The 17,510-nt window shown below is 51.8% G+C and overlaps 1 protein-coding gene across 2 annotated transcripts in view; it reads left to right on the top strand.

Moving 5' to 3' along the window:
* N (neurogenic locus Notch protein) overlaps positions 1–17,510 on the top strand; it is an 89,964-nt gene that overhangs the window by 17,273 nt on the left and 55,181 nt on the right. For both annotated transcript variants that reach the window (XM_065437200.1, XM_065437199.1), the window contains exon 2: positions 4,783–4,864. In XM_065437200.1, coding sequence (XP_065293272.1) covers positions 4,783–4,864 — 82 coding nt within the window. The remainder of the gene's footprint in view (positions 1–4,782; positions 4,865–17,510) is intronic.

The raw sequence follows: 17,510 nt of genomic DNA, 5'->3' as shown, positions 1-17,510 counted from the left end.
GTCGACTGACCCGACCGCGGCGCTGGCGTGGCGAAATCCAGCACCCGAAGGGTCGCACAGCTCACGCATAGTGCGCGTGACACAGCGTGGCAGCACCTTGTTGCAGGTCGGCCCAAATTGCCGCTTCGTCATCGAACCAGCAGCGTCGCGCCCCAGTGCACCTCGTGCAAGCGGCAGCGCCCGGATTAGAGGCACAGAAGAATGCAAGACCCGAGGACTAAGGACGGGACTCTCCCGTTGACGCCTGCGCGCGCAGGGGCACACGCATGAGCGCGCGGAAAATTCGGGCACTCCACAATTCTGGGGCTACTTTGCCGAGAGGACTAAACCTGCTGGTAGCCGCGTTTGGTTCCCGATCGAGGTCAGCGCCGGTCGCATCGGTGATTGCGCCAAAATGCGCTCGGAAGCGTCGCGCCCTGCTCCCACGGTCTTCGCGGCATGCGTGCAGCTGCTGCGACTCCGATGTTTCGCGGTGGTCGGCGACGCACAGTATAGGCGACGCGGCCGTCTCTGTGCTCTGGCGCTTGTTCGCCTTCACTTCTGAAGCCTCGGGAGTTGCGGCTTGGCGAAGCTGTCTGTGATCCGAAAGTCCGTTGGTTACTTGTTTACTGAGTAAGCTCTATACGAGAAAGGATTGACTACCGAAATGTCTGCCGATCAGGCGGTACAGGTGTAAGCTAGTGAGCCTGAGAGGTGACAATACATGCGTATGCAAGGCGCTGAGAAATAGGCGCCGCGATAGTCTTTTCTTGAGCGAGATGGAACGCTTAACTCTTTCCGTACCGCGTCCATTGGGCATCGTTAGCCCGCCAACGATGGTTTGAAACGCCGCTTTCGAGACCTTCCGCGCCGCTCATGTACACGCTGCGCTATCCGACGTGAAGGAGAATAATATTTTAGTTTTCTAAGCAGTTCGCTTTTTTCCCCCAGACGGTGATTTTTGAACGCGCTTCGAAGTTTTCGCGATCATCAAAGTATAAAGCAAAAATGGCCGCCTCTGCGAGCGGCGCGCGCGCGCTTCGAAAGATGCGCTGCGTCTGCGGCTTATTTTATCGATGGATCGAGCAGCAGCGAGTCTGACGATGCTGCCTTTTTCGTCGGACTGACACTGAACGCGACGACGACGCAAGCCAGCCCGCCACGCCAAACTGTAGTGCTTGCATTAAAATTTTTGTAGTGGAATATCTGTTCAAATAAAAGTTTTGATTTTTTTCTTTGTATATACAAGCGTGTCCTTACAAACATTGTTCAATTTTATCCCACGGTCTTGCTTCTGTAATTTTTTTTATTACATAGATCTCGTTAATTAAACTTTAAAATATATATATATATTCACCGTTACCAATACTGGAGCTCGCAGGAGGCTTGAGCTGCAGAGAAAGATTCAAGCCAACTTTGGGTTCATAGGCACGCAAGCCGCTTGCATCCCCTAATCTCAATATCTCTGTTGTCGTAGAAGTAGCGAACGCAATCTCTTGGGGAACCCCCTGAAGGGTCCCCAGCGGCCAGCCACAGACAAAGTGACACAGACAGACAAGCCCCCAAGTAATAGCGATGGGGGCACTGCACATGCGCGCAACCAAAACTATATTGGGCGCAGGGCTACAGCGTTCGGCTACTGTGGGTCCGGTCTTTTTAAAACTCCCCGTTGAAACAATCTTCGCAGCATCTTTGTGCGCCTAACAAACCGCGTTACACCCGGACGCCATCGCACTTCTCGGTCGGTGCGTCGAACGTAATTAGAACCAATGGGCAAAGCGACGCCTACACAGCGGTGTACGTCCGATGCGGGTGAGAAGTAGTATGGTAAAATTATGGCGACGGGCCGCAGATATTCTGTCGCTGTAGCAGTTCTGAGACGTCTGCATGCGTGCACGCGTCTGTCGCGTCATCCCTAATCGATCTTCTGCTTCTGCCGCGTACCTCGCTCGGGCGTCATCGCCCAGTGTACTTGTTCACCGAGGGTCCGGTGCCCTTGCGGTGACACTAACAACCCCCGTATGCAGAAATGCAACTTAAGTTGAAGCCCATGCTTGACTTGATCCGAGTGACGCCTATCGGGAACGCGCCGAAGGAAACGCAGTGAGCGTCTTTGGGCACGTTAACGTCAGGCGTCATCTAAATCAAGTCAAGCATGTGCTTCGACTTAAGTTGCATTTCTGCATACGGTGGTAAGCTTCGTGCGTTGGTCTGCCCCTTGAATAGCGGTCCAGTGGCCCTTTCATCTTCCCCCTTCCAGCACGGCTTCCCCCTCTCTCTCTATTCGCTGCCCAGGACACGTCGCCGAGACGCATTCGTCCTTCTCGCCTGGATAAAGCGCAGTGAGAAGAGAATTTCTCAATACGCGCACCATTTGGCCAGGCGTGCTCTGGGAGCCTCATTTCGTGGGAGCGATGCAAGAGAAATCACTCACCCCGAGTAAGAAAAAAAAAAGTCCTGTTTCGTGGGAAAAGTGCAACCGCAAACTACGAGCTCCGATCAAACTCATCAAGTTGTTGACCTTGTGCAAAGACGGCTCCCTGCTGCGGAATCGACAACGACTTTCGCGCCAGTTTGAAAAAAAAAATGATAAGGAGAGAGAGAGAGTGAGACAGAAATTAAAACGTGTCCCTCGTTAAGATTAGACATTTTGCATCCGCCGCCGTCCTTTCTGGCCAGATTACGCTGTCAGCACGCGGTACTTGGCTTTGAACAGCGAGAGCAACCAGTAACATATTCTGCTGCTTCGGATGTCGGAACGCCGCGTTCTACCGTTACCGAATTTGAATTTGTCTGAGTGTACGAAGAAGGGCAATGGCTCAACGATGCACTGTGTAAGGGGCTAGAAGTTTAGTGAGTGAAGGCACCTAGGAGGTCTAGTATTCGCTGCTTGCACCCGCTGCTTGCGCCCGCTGCTTTCTGGGAGAGCAGACCCAGAAACCAGAGCGCGCTGTTACCTTGCGCTACTGTTCGTAACAAACTTCCTCGGGTGCATTTTGGCCGTTTGAAGGTGACGCGTGCATTGATGGGCCTGCCGCACAGTCACGCGAGTATGAAGAGTCGGCATTGCAGTTAACGGCTGGTAAAGCATAGCGAACCGAAATGTGGTTCGGTATCCCAGCGGCCGGCCACGCACACAGAGACATGCGACAGGGGGAGCCGTCAGTAGCCGCCGGGAGAGTGGGGCCCAGGAACCGGAATCGAGGGAGAGAGCCTGGCGGCGACAGCCCGCGCGGTGCGCACCCCGCCACCGAGACGAGCCCCGCTGGCTCCCCGATGGCGAGCGGAAAGCCGAACAAAGAAGCTACGCGCTCGGGGACTTTTGCCTCATTCGCGAGCGAAAAACGCCGCTACGGGACGGTAAAGGTGGCATCTGATGCCACAAATGGTCCCTCGATTTTAATTAGGCGTGTTCGCAGGAACGCGCACCAAGCGGATCCAGTAAGAATTATGTCGCTCGTCCGGATTTTAGCGTTGCCACCTACCACCAACTTTTTTTCCCCGAAGTAGTGTCATCTGCGACGCACCTAAATAAAAGCAATGTGAAAGAAAACTTGACAGCTGGCCAGTTCGTTACACATACATTCGTGCGTAAGAATAGGCGTTATTTGTCTGTGTGCTTTAGCGTGGTTCTCTCGTAATTTTTCTTTCTTTCTTTTTTTCGCGCATTTGTTCAGAAATGTCAGGTGAAACGATTGCACACCACCCTCGTCAGTTTCGGTTAACTTTGTACGGAACCGCCCGGAGAAGGATCTAGACTACTCACCGACGCGAAAGTGCGAGTGAAGCCAGCGGAAGCCTCTGGAGAAGCGAAACGGCCCCGGTGGGTGTCGTGTGGGGCATCACGCCGAACACCGCGCCCCTCTGTGTCGCCTGGCAAGGGGATGACGCGCTTGCCGGGGCCCTTGCTCCCTCCCACCGATCGCGCCCGATCCCGTCGCTCCACCGGCACTGCTGCTCTCTGTGGCGGCGCTCTTTTTCGTCTACGGCGCGGCCTGCTTTCTGTCAGCCGGACGTCTTCGCTTTTTTCCACGTCGGGAGCTCGCAGGCCTCCGTGAGTGTGTGCGTGCCCCGCTGGTGACTGGCACTTTGTTTCGAGCTCCCCGAGCTGCTGCTTCGTGGAAACAAGAAGCAGGGAAACGAGCTTGACTGGGAGGCAGTGCGAAGAACAAAAAAGCAAAAAAATAAACACGAGCCGCGCTTCGTAGGAGAGTGACTCGCATACAGACGCGGCGAGCAGCAGATATGCAACGACATATTTTTATTTATTTATTTATTGTACCCTCAAGGCTTTACAGCATTTAAAGCGCGGTGCAAGCTCGCGCGGCGAGTGTGGCGCGCAAGCTGTCGGGAGGGGAGCTGGAGGCCGTACTCATAAAGTACCGAGTTTTAGTGCCGCGAAGTCGCCATACATGGGCGGCAATGCATCTGTGCGGAGATAGAGGCGAAAACAGGCAATGAGATACTTTTCCGGCCTACTCGGCTTTGGACGGACTTTCTGTCCGTTTCTCGAGGCATTATCAACAGGCACAACAATGTTGCAAAGAGAGCTGCGGATAATTAATCTGACTCAGTTTTACGCAATCCCGAACTGTGGACTGCCGTAAAGCTACGTAATTCAAGCAAATGAAACCCAACTTCATTTTGGCCGTGAGACACGTTTGTCGACACCGTTACTTGCGTTCGAGTGAGCAAAACTCCGCTCTGCGTGAGGCCATGTTTAGTGTACGCCGTTGTCACTTGTTGCTCGCTCAGTTCGTGACACATTTCTTCCTTTATTTTTTCGTCCCTTCTCTGTCGCAGCTTTCGTGTCCTGCTCACCAAATCCGTGCAAGAATGGAGCCTCCTGCGTGTCGTCCAACCCAAGCGGCGAGTCGCATTGCAAGTGAGTATGCACGCAAATCGTCTTCAGGGTGCGCACATGAAGTATGTATGATGGCATGCCCAGGCAGGAGATCTGGTCAGATGTTACGCTACTGTATTGGAACTGTAACTCGCAAATGCTAGCCTCAAACTGTAATAGTTGGGCTCGAGACACGTCCTATAGATGCAATGTTGTGGCGGTTCCCAGTAAGGGGGGGGGGGGGGAGTAGTAGAGCTGAAAACATATATGACAGCTAGCTTTGGGATCGGTGGTAAGACCGATGCCGGCACGAGCCGTGACGTAGTAACTTTTAGAAAAGCGTTGCGGGCTCCAGCTCGCACATTGGAAACGCACCATAAATATGGTACATCAAGGGTTGAGATGGAGCCCATGGCTAGAAAAGGTGGTGTCAGCATTGTTGAACAGGTGAAGTCTACTCAAAAACCAAATCGGCCGAGCACTGTTAGCGAAAAGGTGACAAAAAAAAACGGAAGGAGGGGGAAGAGAAGGTAGGCTATACTTTTGTTCTCGATAGGTTGTCGCCGAGTGTCGTGTCAAGCTGTAACGAAGTCTGAACGCGCTGAGAAAGAGCGTTGAGATTTGGTTGTCGCTTTCTCTTTTATCGTCGCGCGCAAGCTCCGAGCACGCGCTCGCGAAGGCAGTGCACGTATACATGCTTGCAACGATTTGCTTTTCATTGTCCGTTGATATGAAAGCTTATTTCAAGATATTGGCGCGATTCCGCAGCATCCAGACGTGTCAGAACGTTTCAGAGGATAGAGAGAACCGTGTCTCGTCAATGCTTCTTATTGTGTGAATCCGCCAGGGCGTCGGCAACACACGGGACAGCTGAACCAAAGCGCAGCAGTGGAAGCCAAATGCTGGAACAAACACAATGGACAAAGGACAAAGGAGAACGGCAATAATACGATGGTGTTTGTTTCGCTCCCGGTTTTCTCGGTCCCGTCGACTGCGTTGATGGTTTAGCCAATCTTACGTGATGCTTGGTAGTAGGTGCTGTAGCTCCCATCACTCTCGCGAGTGAGCAATCTCGGCTGAATCGACGCCCGCTGCATTTCCTCCATGTGCATGTCTGTTGCAACTGCAGGTGTTTTTTTTTTTTTCGTTCATGTTACGCACGCTTTACGTCGTTTATGAACTGCGAGGCGAAAGTGAACGCAGACCGCAAGCGCACACCTCGTACTCCGGGTACGAGGTGTGCGCGTGCCGCGCCGTATTGCGACCCGGCAGCGCCGCGCAGGTGAGGCGGCCGACGCTGCGGTTGCGCCACTTCCCGCTTCGTGGTTCCGCGCGCTCCACTGCCGCGGCTGTCTTGACTTCCTGAGCGCGCCCGCGACCTCGACGAAAGGGTGTCGCCGTCATGTGCGTCAGAGGGCACGGCAACTGCGGCCGTTCTCGGGATCAGTATCGCTGCGGGTACGGGAAATCCACGCTGCGATTCGGTATTGCCTGCCCGCGAACGTACTCGCTCGTTTGCTGCTTTGGCTGTGTAAGTTGCGTCAAATGCGACCACGGAATAGGTTCACGTGGAGATAATGTAACAAGGAAAAGAAGGTTCCGCTTGGTTATGATCACTACTTGGGAGTACGCAAGGAAAAGAGTAATCGAGGTTAAAATAATAAATTGATGCCGGACATAAAACAGATTAAATTCAACGAGGAACTGCTATGGGAGCACGCGAAACAAAAAAAAAAAGATATCATAGGTGATGAGCTTCTTGCGTAATGAAGGCGTTGCCATCCTTGTCTCCGCACGATAAGGAGTGTTACGAAGACGGGCTGATAGTGGGAAGAGAAGACAAAGACAATGCGGCCGGAAGGACTTTTCCTCGTTTCCTCTTACAAATAAACAACCATCTACTACCACTGCTTTAGGGCGCTCGCAAATGGTTTAAACTAAAGAATATTTAGTTTAGACATATTCTTGCCGTCAGCTTTCGTGATAATTAGCGCTAATTTGATCTGTAGGCTGCTGTGTTGTCACAGCTAACGAAAAGCACCTGTTAACTGCGTTTAGAATACTGCGATTTCGCATTAAATCCTGGAAGTAGCATCAACATACTAACTTACCCACGCGATGTTGCACCTTCATCTCTGTGTTTAGCCAAAGAATAGCGTTTTTTTTTTACGGAAGAAACATGAAGACATTACTTTCTCCACGTACGTATATAGATTTTGCATTCAGCATCTAACCAGATTATTAAAGAAGAAAGGAGGGGGAGGGCGGGGTCATGTTGGTAATATACCGGTCAGTAATTACAGACCTGAAGAGCGATTAAATCCCTTAGCTATCATGTTCGTGTCTGAGGAGATGAAAGGAACTCGGCAAAGCACTGTTAAGTTGGGTCGTCAGGTACGCAGATCTGCGCGGGTGAAACTCGGCTCGCGTTTATGAGTCGTGAGCACGGATACATTGATGTCGTTAGGTTTCAGCAGATTACGGTGCCTGGTATGAACAGTAGGCGAGTCGCTGTAACATAATGATAATGAGCATAACTGCACCAATTAAACAATAAAAAGCACCATTCAGTCGGAGTGCTAAAAGGAACTCGAATTCGCTGAGCTCGGCTTGCACTACTCTCGCCTTGACCGACGAGCGCCGTCCCAGAACGGCAGTTTAAATGACTGCAGCAGTTACGTGCGGTGCGGCACCCTCCAGGACGAACGCCTGGCTGCACAGGCAGACGACGCGAGGTGGCGCCTCCCGAAGCCGCACCGAATTATACGATCGAGCGCCGTCGCGCGACAACAGCACCGAACTGGCACCTGGTGCGATACAACCGCCGCCGGGCGCCCGCGGCTCGTGGAGACGACGGAGCGAGCGAGTGGGACATTTAATGGTTAAAGACGCGCTGCCGCCGCATCGCGCTCGTTGAACATCTGTCGCTGGCTCGGGGCGCGATGCCGTTAGCGGTCACGTGACAGGGCAGGTGCGCTGCGCGGCGGTTGGCGTTTGCCGGCTGCCGACCGAGCGCGGACGTGGCGGCTCCAGCCGAGCCCTCCTCCTCCTTTCATGGCCGACCGGGGCACCGACCGTTGGCGGTGGGGAGCGACCACCCTCCCTTTACTGAAGTCCCCATTTTCCCTCGCGCTGCTCCCCACCTTGATTTGGCTGGCAGGCAGGGAATGTCGGTTGCGCGGTGTCCGCCATAGACGTTGCACAACGCTCCCGACGTATCCCCATGGCGTTAACAACGAGCGTCTGGGCCGCTGGCCCTTTCGCAGAGGCCCTACCGGCTCCGAGAGGCTCGATGCGCCGGACCGGCTAGCATTTGGGCAGCCCACAAACAAAGTGACCGGCCATTGAGCTAGGCTTATGACCTAGGCATTATGACTGCTGACGTCACCGCTGGCGCCGCCCGCCGTTCCGCGAGCCAGAGTGAAAACATAAGTATTTCCAGCACTTTTGAGAAGGAAAACAGATGGAACGGGAGAGAAGGAAAGCTCTACTATTGACCAGCGTTCATTCCTTCATGTTCCCTTACTTTTCTTAAAAGAGTGCCAAGAACAGTCAATAATGTCAAGTTCCCAATCATCCGATTATACTGCGTTAACGACACTGCTTAGACAGGCTTGACTGAGCGTCATCTGTCGGAGCTGTAATTTCAAGCAATGCTGCGTCGACTACAGTCATAGTTCCTCAAATGGGAACTGCGCACGGTTTCGTGAGGCTCAACGTTATAGTTCCGTGAACGCCTCACACATGGAGGAGACACGTTAATCGCCTTCTGGTCGAATGAATGCACGGTGGGCCACCAGACAGTCCGCACGACGATTGCGGTCTTTAGTGCGCCGCCGTCGCTCTAACGACTTGCGAGGAGAGCGGACGGGATAGAAGGCCGCGGGCGACGGCGCTGAAACAGGACCGCGACGAGCTATTTTCCCACTATCTGTGCGGTGGCGTCGCGGAAGACGTAAATGCCGCCTTGCGGCGGTCAAATTACTGTCGACGTCTGCGTGCATTAGGACGAGCAAAATTTCTCCACGCAGTCGATTAGAAAATTGAGTCCAACCAAAGTTCGGCAAAGCCACGCTGTAGAAATAGTGCCGGACCCAGGCAAGACGCCCTTCCACACACATTATATATATATATATATATATGACGAGAAGAAAGGGGGTTAACCGAGGGACCCGATATTTATTAGTCATATAATGAGAAGCCAACAAACACTGACACCAAGTACAACATAGGGGAAATTGCATGTGCTTAATAAATGAAATAAAGTAATGATTAATTAATGGAAATTAAAGTGGATGAAAAAACAACTTGCCGCAGGTGGGAACCGAACCCACAACCTTCGCATATCCCTCTCTCTCTCTCTCTCTCTCTCTCTCTCTCTCTCTCTCTCTCTATATATATATATATATATATATATATATATATATATATATATATATATATATATATATATATATATATATATATATATATATAGAGAGAGAGAGAGAGAGAGAGAGAGAGAGAGAGAGAGAGACTATATATATATATATATATTAACCGAGTCGAGTGGCTTTGCGGCAACACCACTTCGAACAAAGCTTTCCTGCTTCACGCGATCATATTGTTGAGTGTGATACCAAGAGCTATTTATTTATTTTTTTTGTCTATGTATAGCACCATGTGCCGAAAATACAGGTGACAAATTTTGACACTCAATTATTTCATACTAGCCAATGGGCAGTAACGCGCGACTCTCGACACTGACTAAGCGTACATCTTACATCAGAATCATAACGCAACACTGGCGTACCAACTAGTTTTCCAGTGGGGGCATGTAAGCAGCAAGCACTCTAGCCCTCTCTCTCTCTCTCTCTCTCTCTCTCTCTCTCTCTCTCTCTCTCTCTCTCTCTCTCTCTCTCTCTCTCTCCAAATAACCCCACCCCACCCCCATATATATATATATATATATATATATATATATATATATATATATATATATATATATATATATATATTTATATATATGGTCTACTCGTAGAAGCGGACATCACTTGCAAAAAAAAATTGAAATACACTATCGACTAACTAATAAAAATTCACTAATTCAATGTTTAGCTAATTTCCTTATGGCACATATTGCAATTTACAAATTCTAGCGGGTGAGTCTGCAAGGTATATCCATTTCCAAAGGATTCTGTGGACGACACCATTTACGAGATATGCGCCGTGAAACTTGCGGCAAAATATACACTGTCGTTTCACTTACTGTCTCAGGAAAACGTCGTTTTATGCATTGGAGCACAAGAGTAACTAGAACGCCAATATATTTATATCGGGAATTAATATATATGGAAACTGGTGTCATCCCGAGAATTCGTTCCAAGTGGATTCGCCTTGCGTACACCCAGTCTAGATTTTTGTAAAATGGAATACGTGCCATAAGGCGATTAGTTAAGAACTTAATTGGTGAATGTTTGTTCATTAGGCAATTATGCATTTCAATGTTTTGTGTAAATTATCTCCGCCTCTTCGAGCAGACCAGCTCAGGGACTAGAATTGTGCTATCTGCGACTGGCAATTCTTTTTTTTCTTTTTTTTTTAATTTGAAGGTTTTCGCTGAAACACCCGGTATATTCTTTTGGCGGAAACTGTTCAGCGGCAGCCTCCTCGGCAATCCAGGCGTACCTTCATTACCCAGAAAATATATAGGTAATAAGAAAATATTAGTTATGTGGGCTGCTATTCCGAAAGAAAACTTGGCATTAACTGCTCTGTTAAAGTCGCCGGTGTGTCGATGAGGATAGCAATAAGGGCTTGTTGGTACGGCATATCTTAGCGCTTTGTGTGTCAGATGTGCCTTCTGTTGTCAGCTTGCGCTATAACAAAATAAGATATGCCGGTGTGTGACTCACACTACCCGCTTTCAAAAGTGAAGGAGGCGGGGGACAAATCGCATACTTTGCCTCCCCCCCTCTCGTTACTGACAGTTGAGGGAAGGGAGGCAAGTACCCTCTTTGCCCCTCTGGTAAATATGCCTTTGTAACGCAACTAGGCGTAACTGAGCATGCTTTGCAGCGAGGTTTAAGGGCAGACAAAGGAAAATATTAAGTCGAGCTAGATTGAAAGATCAGGCTCATGTAATAATGTATTCTTCTTTCTATCTAATAAGTATTAGTGTTTTTCAGGTTACTGGGATGCCCGCGAAATACAAAAGAAAAAAACACACCCCGCGGCATGCCCGCTTGCGCATCGTGATAGTACTGAACATTGCATGTAGCCGGGTTTTCTGCCACTGAGTCTGCTTATCGCTACCGTGAACCACCGCGAGGGAAGCACATCGCTGGCGTAAATCGCGCAGTCAACGCCTTCGTCGCTGCCTTGTCGCCTTTTAAGCGGCAGCACGCCCTGCTAGATGCTATGTTCGTTTGTACGCGGACAGTTTTGGGAGCGCTGCAATCACAGCGCGCAAGCGGGTATGTCACGTGGTATTTTTTTTGGTACTTCGTGGGCATCCGCAGTAAGCTGAAAAACACTAATACTTGATAGAAAGTTAGAAGCTGTTTATTCAGACGTTTTGCAAAGCGCTCTACAACTTTCTCATTTGAATTTTTTTTCCTAGCGTCGTTGCTTTAGAGGTTGGTTTAATTAATATGGACTAATTGTCTAATTGAAATCGGTTGGCGCAGCACAGGGATAATTGGAGATCGGCGGGAGAGAGAGGCCTTCGTCCTGCAGTGGACTTAAAATATGTTGATGATGATGAATTATCTAATTAAGCAAAATACAAAAATAACGTGACGCTACATACAAAAGTGAGCAACATCATTTGGTCTCGCACCCGCCGTGGTTGCTCAGTACACGATATATCTCACGTATGAAAATACGTGATATATATATATATATATATATATATATATATATATATACGTGTACAGGCAGATCCGCCTGACTGGTTGGGTATTCTTGATGAATTAGTGCATTTCAAGAAATTTTAGCTTGTCACGTTGGTCCAAGTAGGCCAACGTGTTTCTATGTATGTATGTCATTTTGTGAATAAAGAAAAAAAAAAAGCCGTGGTTGCTCAGTGGCTATGTTGTTGGACTGCTGAGCACGAGGTCGCGGGATCGAATCCCGGCCATGGCGACCGCATTTCGATGGGGGCGAAATGCGAAAACACCCGTGTACTTAGCTTTAGGTGCACGTTAATAAACCCCAGGTGATCGAAATTTTGCATGCCTCATAATCAGAAAGTGGTTTCGGCACGTAAGGCCCCCATAGCTTATTTTTAAATTTGGTCGCGTCGTCTTAAGTGCATCGGCATATTTTTTAAACTCTGGCTAGAGTTAGCTGAAACACCCTGTATAGCGCTACGTTGCAACCGCTCACTGAGTGCCGATATTTGTTTCTCTTCACGTGTGGTAGTACGAACATTTGCACCACAGCACGGAGGAAACAAGGAACGGCGTTGGGCGGAAGCGCGAGCCGTTCAGGCTTGCGTCACTGATCTGCGCGAGCGATCTCCCACCGTTTATACGCTGCGGGCGCTCCGCAATGCCCCGTGCGTGACCCCATCGCGGCGTGGAGCAGACGGCCGACCCACGCAGAGCGCGCGCGCGTAACATTTCGGCTGGCTCTCATCGCGGCCGATGCATCGGTAGGCGGTCCGCCGTCGAGCATCGCGAGAAGGTGCCGCGATGTTCCGGTCTTCGGCGGCGTTCCTGCAGCCAGCTTCGCAAGGACACACCGGCACAGGCTGACCCAATTAGTGCCGCGAACCGGCCGCGCGCTGCGGAGAGTAAATGTGCTGCGAGAGTCGACCGAGGTCAGGCCGCGAGCCAACGGCGCCCAGGCAGCAACGCGGATCGCCGTCCCTTCGATGGGCGCTCGCACTCGCTGCAGGGATGGCAACGCAAACCGAGAGGACTGTGATGTCGTTGGACTGGGCTCTTGCAGTTCTTCGAGTGTGGTGATCTTGCACAACCCATGTTATCTTGCGCCGTCGTTCTTTTCTGTTTCCGTTCGGGGTAGGAGGTTATATAGAACTTGCGTGCTCAACTGCCACAGAAGCTTCGTTTTCATAACGCGAACTGGAATTTTACATCAGCGTTGCGTGACGCTTCGCGACGGGCCTTTCTTGTGTACGGCCAGAAAGTGCTGTTAGCACTCCATTGTGGTGTTGTGCACAGAGCGTGGTGCTCGCAGAGGCGAAACCCTGGGAACCCCGGTGTCGGCTCCGCCCGACTGCCTTTCCTTTTTCATTTTCTTCCTTTCTCGGGGGACATACTCCCGAGGAAAACTCGCGGGGCGCCGCTGCAGGCACAGCTCCGGGCTGAAATCGACAGTTTTTCCAATTCCTGCTCTGACCCCTATACCACCACAGTCATCGTCGGCAAACGGAACGGCGTTTTCGGAAACGAATCCCGCCGTTGTACACGTTTTGAAAGGCAACGCGCGCGCGCTTGGGTCCCGAGCCAAAACTCCCCACTTCCCTCGGTCGCATCTTGGAGTCGTGGCCTTGGCAACCGAGTGGGCATAGTGCGTTTGTGAGCGGCCGTGCCCATGCGAGGCGACGCGAGGGGAACGGACAGTGCGCACTCGCGCCCGATCTGCTTGGCTGACTTTGCCGTTTGGCCTTGGGGGGCTCGGCTCCACTCGCATTCATTTGTCCGGCTTTGATCCGCACGCTGTGCGACAGCGTCCTTTCTCCCCTCCATTCTTCCCATGTCCCTGCATCGGAGAAGTAGGGACCACCAGGCGAAAAGAGAAAGCGGTGCATCACTCCCTGCTTGCGAATATATATATATATATATATATATATATATATATATATATATATATATATATATATATATATATATATATATATATATATATATATATATATATATATATATATATTGTAAAGGTATCGTTATAGTGCGCGAATTCAAAACATAGTCAAGCCAACACGATTCTAACAGATCCAGTAGCTCTGCAAAACGCCTATAATTTGTGTCGTCGCGACTGTCACAGCTCGGTCGTTATCGAACTGCTCCCGGCAGGTACCTTTCACTTCAGGTCATGTGGTAGAATTTGTGACGACATTTCGAGCAACTGTCTCGGCTACTAGACGTGTTGCCGCATCAAACCTTAAATCCTCCCTTTCCTTATTAATTTTACTTTTAGTTTGCTTATTTTTTTCCACCTCACTTTTACGAGTCGGCGGGCGCCGCGTGCCGTGGACGATGGACATTGCCGCGACGCGACGGCAAATGTAAAGCGTGCTGCCCCCTGCCGCACTTCGGACTCGCTTTTCCGATCTCCCAGGACTGGCGCGTGAGCGGCCCCGCCCGGTCGGCGAGGAGGAGCAAGCCTGACCGCGGTCGGCCCCTTTCGGCGCGGTCTTCGTTTCGGCCTCCATTGTTCGAGAGCGCCGCACATCTCCAGGAAGCTCGGCGCTGAAGCGCGCGCCTCGAAAGTTGGCCTCTGCCGCACGCGCTGTGCAGCCGAGTCTAGCAATGAGCGACTCCGGGGTCTAAGGCCACCCGCGATGCCTCGCGATTAGGAAAGTGCCGCGGCTGTGAGGAGACTCCGCTGTCCCGTCCTGATCTCTATGACGCCCCTGCTTGTGTGCGGTCTTTGGGGCGTCGCTGGTTGTGGAATGGAGCTACAGCCGTCGCCTATAGACTCGATGAATCGATTGTGCATGTCATCTAGGAGATGCGCGGGAGCGTTCGCTATACTTTCTCTCGTTCGTTATACTTTCTCTTTACCCTCGGTGTGAAATTTCTGCGCATAACCCTTTCAAAGCAGCGGCGTCGTAAGCTTCCCTGCATCTCTAACGATAGGCAGGCAAATTGTCGCCTCAATGGGCGTTGGTATCTTACACGTTTATTCGTTTAACGCATTTTTTTTAACCCCGCCTCAAACCGCTCCGCGAAATTTTTTGCAATACCAGCACCTCGGATCCCGCGCACTCGCTAGTGGGCCGGGCGTCAAGTCGGCGCTTTATTAGCACGCGCTGTCACTCCGGCAGATATCACACCCGTCATCCTCATTGAGACAAACAGTGTCTCTCGGTGCCCTACGACTTTCGTGCCCCTTGACGAGGATCTTATTTTTGTTCGCCTTAAGGGCCTGTGTGACGGAAATGAAGCGCCCCCGCCAGGCCCTGCGGAAGCCGAGGGACTGCAGCCACAGAGAAGTGCAGCGTTGATTAGGGCGGCAGAGTTAAGGGGGGCCACGGCAGCAGACGGAAGACCGAAAACAAGGTCTAGAGGACGAGGGGAACGCTGGCGGATGAGCGAAACGAACAAACTGGACCGGCATGGCCCACCCGAGCGTCGACGGCGCGGACAGGATGGAAAGAGGGGTCCCTGCGTGACACGGCTACGCCAATGAAAGAGAGGAAGAGCGGCCGTCGGTCATGTTCCGGGGCGACGCAGGAAGGCGCCAATTAGGCGCAAACAAGGACGGACGGCCATTCGGCGCGCCTCCAGCCGACCTTTATTTTCTTATTCCTGTGCCTCGCCACGCTGCCTGTCCCTCATGCACGACTCGACATCATGAACTCGAGCGGATCTTTTTGTTCATTTTATTTTAGTTATCACTTATTCTGCTATCGTTTGCATGCAACGCGAATCTTTTTCGCCACCGGCGAAACGAAGTGCGATGTCGACAGGTACAGTACTCATACGCAGACCGTTGTGTATGCGCTAAGCGTCCCCCTCCCGCTTACTTCCTCCCCTCTCCCTGCAGACCTATCGTCTTTTTTACTTTTTTTCACTGGAAACGTATAGCGTGTTGCGCAGTGCGTGCAAATGCAAGGACGGTGCAGGCGGAGTCTCGACTTGGCTCGCACCGACCTGCGCCAATAAACAAAGACAGATTGGCGTCGGCGTCGTCCTCTGGGACACGGGAGACAACGCAGTGATACGGGAAAGCGGAAATGGAGCGCCCTGCCGCCGGTCAATCGCTGTTTGTGCAAACGGAAGAAGCGAAAGAAAAGGCTGCGCTAGCGCCCAGCCGTTGCACCGTGAGAAAACCGGAGAATGCGACTCGGGACACACCATTGGTCAGCTTGCGTTGCTCGTTGTCGGAGAAGCCAACCGGATCCGCTCCCGAGCGCGCGCGAGAGCGCGCTCCGTAGCCGGAAGAATACGTGATCGAGCTGCTAATTTGCCTCGCAGCGACGCATTCGGCGATCCGCGACCGGCGAGCGTCGCGTCTTGAGAACAGCCCTTGTGAGTGTGCGGAGCGGTCTATCGGCCGCCCCATCGTGTCGCGTAGCAGCGGTGGAGTCCCCGCGGTGCATCGCGATTCACTAGGAAAATTAAAATGAGTCCGCGACACGGCTAGCCCGCGGAGCGGTTTGTTGCCGTCGACATTCAGCAAGGATGGCGCTCACGTATACACGGCGCCCCTGAAAGCAACGAGAAAAACACCGAATCCTCGAGGCGCGGGAAAGACACTTAGTTTGCGAGAGAGACAGGGAGTCTATGGCGCGCATCTAAGAGAACCATCTCGACATCTGCCGAACGCCGATCGAAACCAGCTGCGGTCTCAGAGCGAGAGGGAAAAAAAAAAAAAAGACTCCGGATCTGTGCTTTAACCGCGACGATAAGAGTCCACCTCCTGTTCTTACTCGTACTGTTGCGCAACCTGTCGAAGGTCACAAGGCGAGCACCCGGGTCCCGCACTTCCAGTAGGGAACTCGAATTGCATTGTGAGGCTTTAATGCATTAAGAAGCATGACAACCAGGAAATGAATAACAGCAGACTAGAATGAATCGGAAGTCGCCGGAAAGCACTGCATGTGTTTTGTGCACTGCACAATACGGTTCGCTCACAAAAGGAAAAAAAAAGAAAAAAAAAACACATGATATGCCTCAAGGGTTCTTGATATGCCTCAAGGGTTCTTGAGTCCAGTGTCGTTGCACCATCGGAGACATATGCTGGGCGTGACGACTCCCCTGTATGCCAGGGCCCTTTCGAGAGATTTCCGTGGCAAGGACTCATGCAAAAACTCAAGGACATCGGGTGAGGCAGCCAACGGAACGACAGCCAGAAGTACTTTCCGCGGGGCACGGAAACAACATGCCTTCTGTTTGGCGGGAGGTAAAATGGGTGGCCGGTGCCCTTTAATGTGCTCCGCGTCTGGTTATTACAGACGGGCGGTATGGATAACTGGCATTGTCTCGTCACCTAATGAGCGAAGAAGACACTTGCGAAAAATAACCACAACATTAACAGCCACCGTCTCGGGCCAACACGTGCAAGAGCAATGTAGCCCTGCTCTGGGAATAGTCTGGGTCGAAGCATGGTCTTGCGTCCGTTCAATGAGGCGTGCATCGCGAACACGATGCACGGATGATCCAATCGGAGCATGCCGCTGTGCAAAATCCCGCTGCGTTACGTGTTGCAGATGCCACGTAACAAGGAAGAAGCGGGCCCATGCTCGGAAAGTGGAGCAAAGATGGTTCTGCTTCTCATGAGCAGCTCACCCCCTTCGCATCTTGGGTTGCCCGGTGCGCGTCTCATTAGCAGCGGCGGGAAGCAGCTATCGGCGCCGATCGTCGCCACTGGTGGGAACGGCCGCCGATGCGCTCCTCGGCGCCGTCCATTTGCATGCGGTCCGCGAGGTCGTTCCGCTCGCCGGCTACCGCGGGCGCGCGAAGCGCCCCGGCGCGCTTCGAGATGATGGCGAAACCACGCTCGGCGGACGGAC

This window comes from Dermacentor albipictus, chromosome 1 (assembly GCF_038994185.2).
Source record: "Dermacentor albipictus isolate Rhodes 1998 colony chromosome 1, USDA_Dalb.pri_finalv2, whole genome shotgun sequence".
Classification (NCBI taxonomy): domain Eukaryota; kingdom Metazoa; phylum Arthropoda; class Arachnida; order Ixodida; family Ixodidae; genus Dermacentor; species Dermacentor albipictus.
This window is presented reverse-complemented; position numbering and strand designations above follow the sequence as displayed.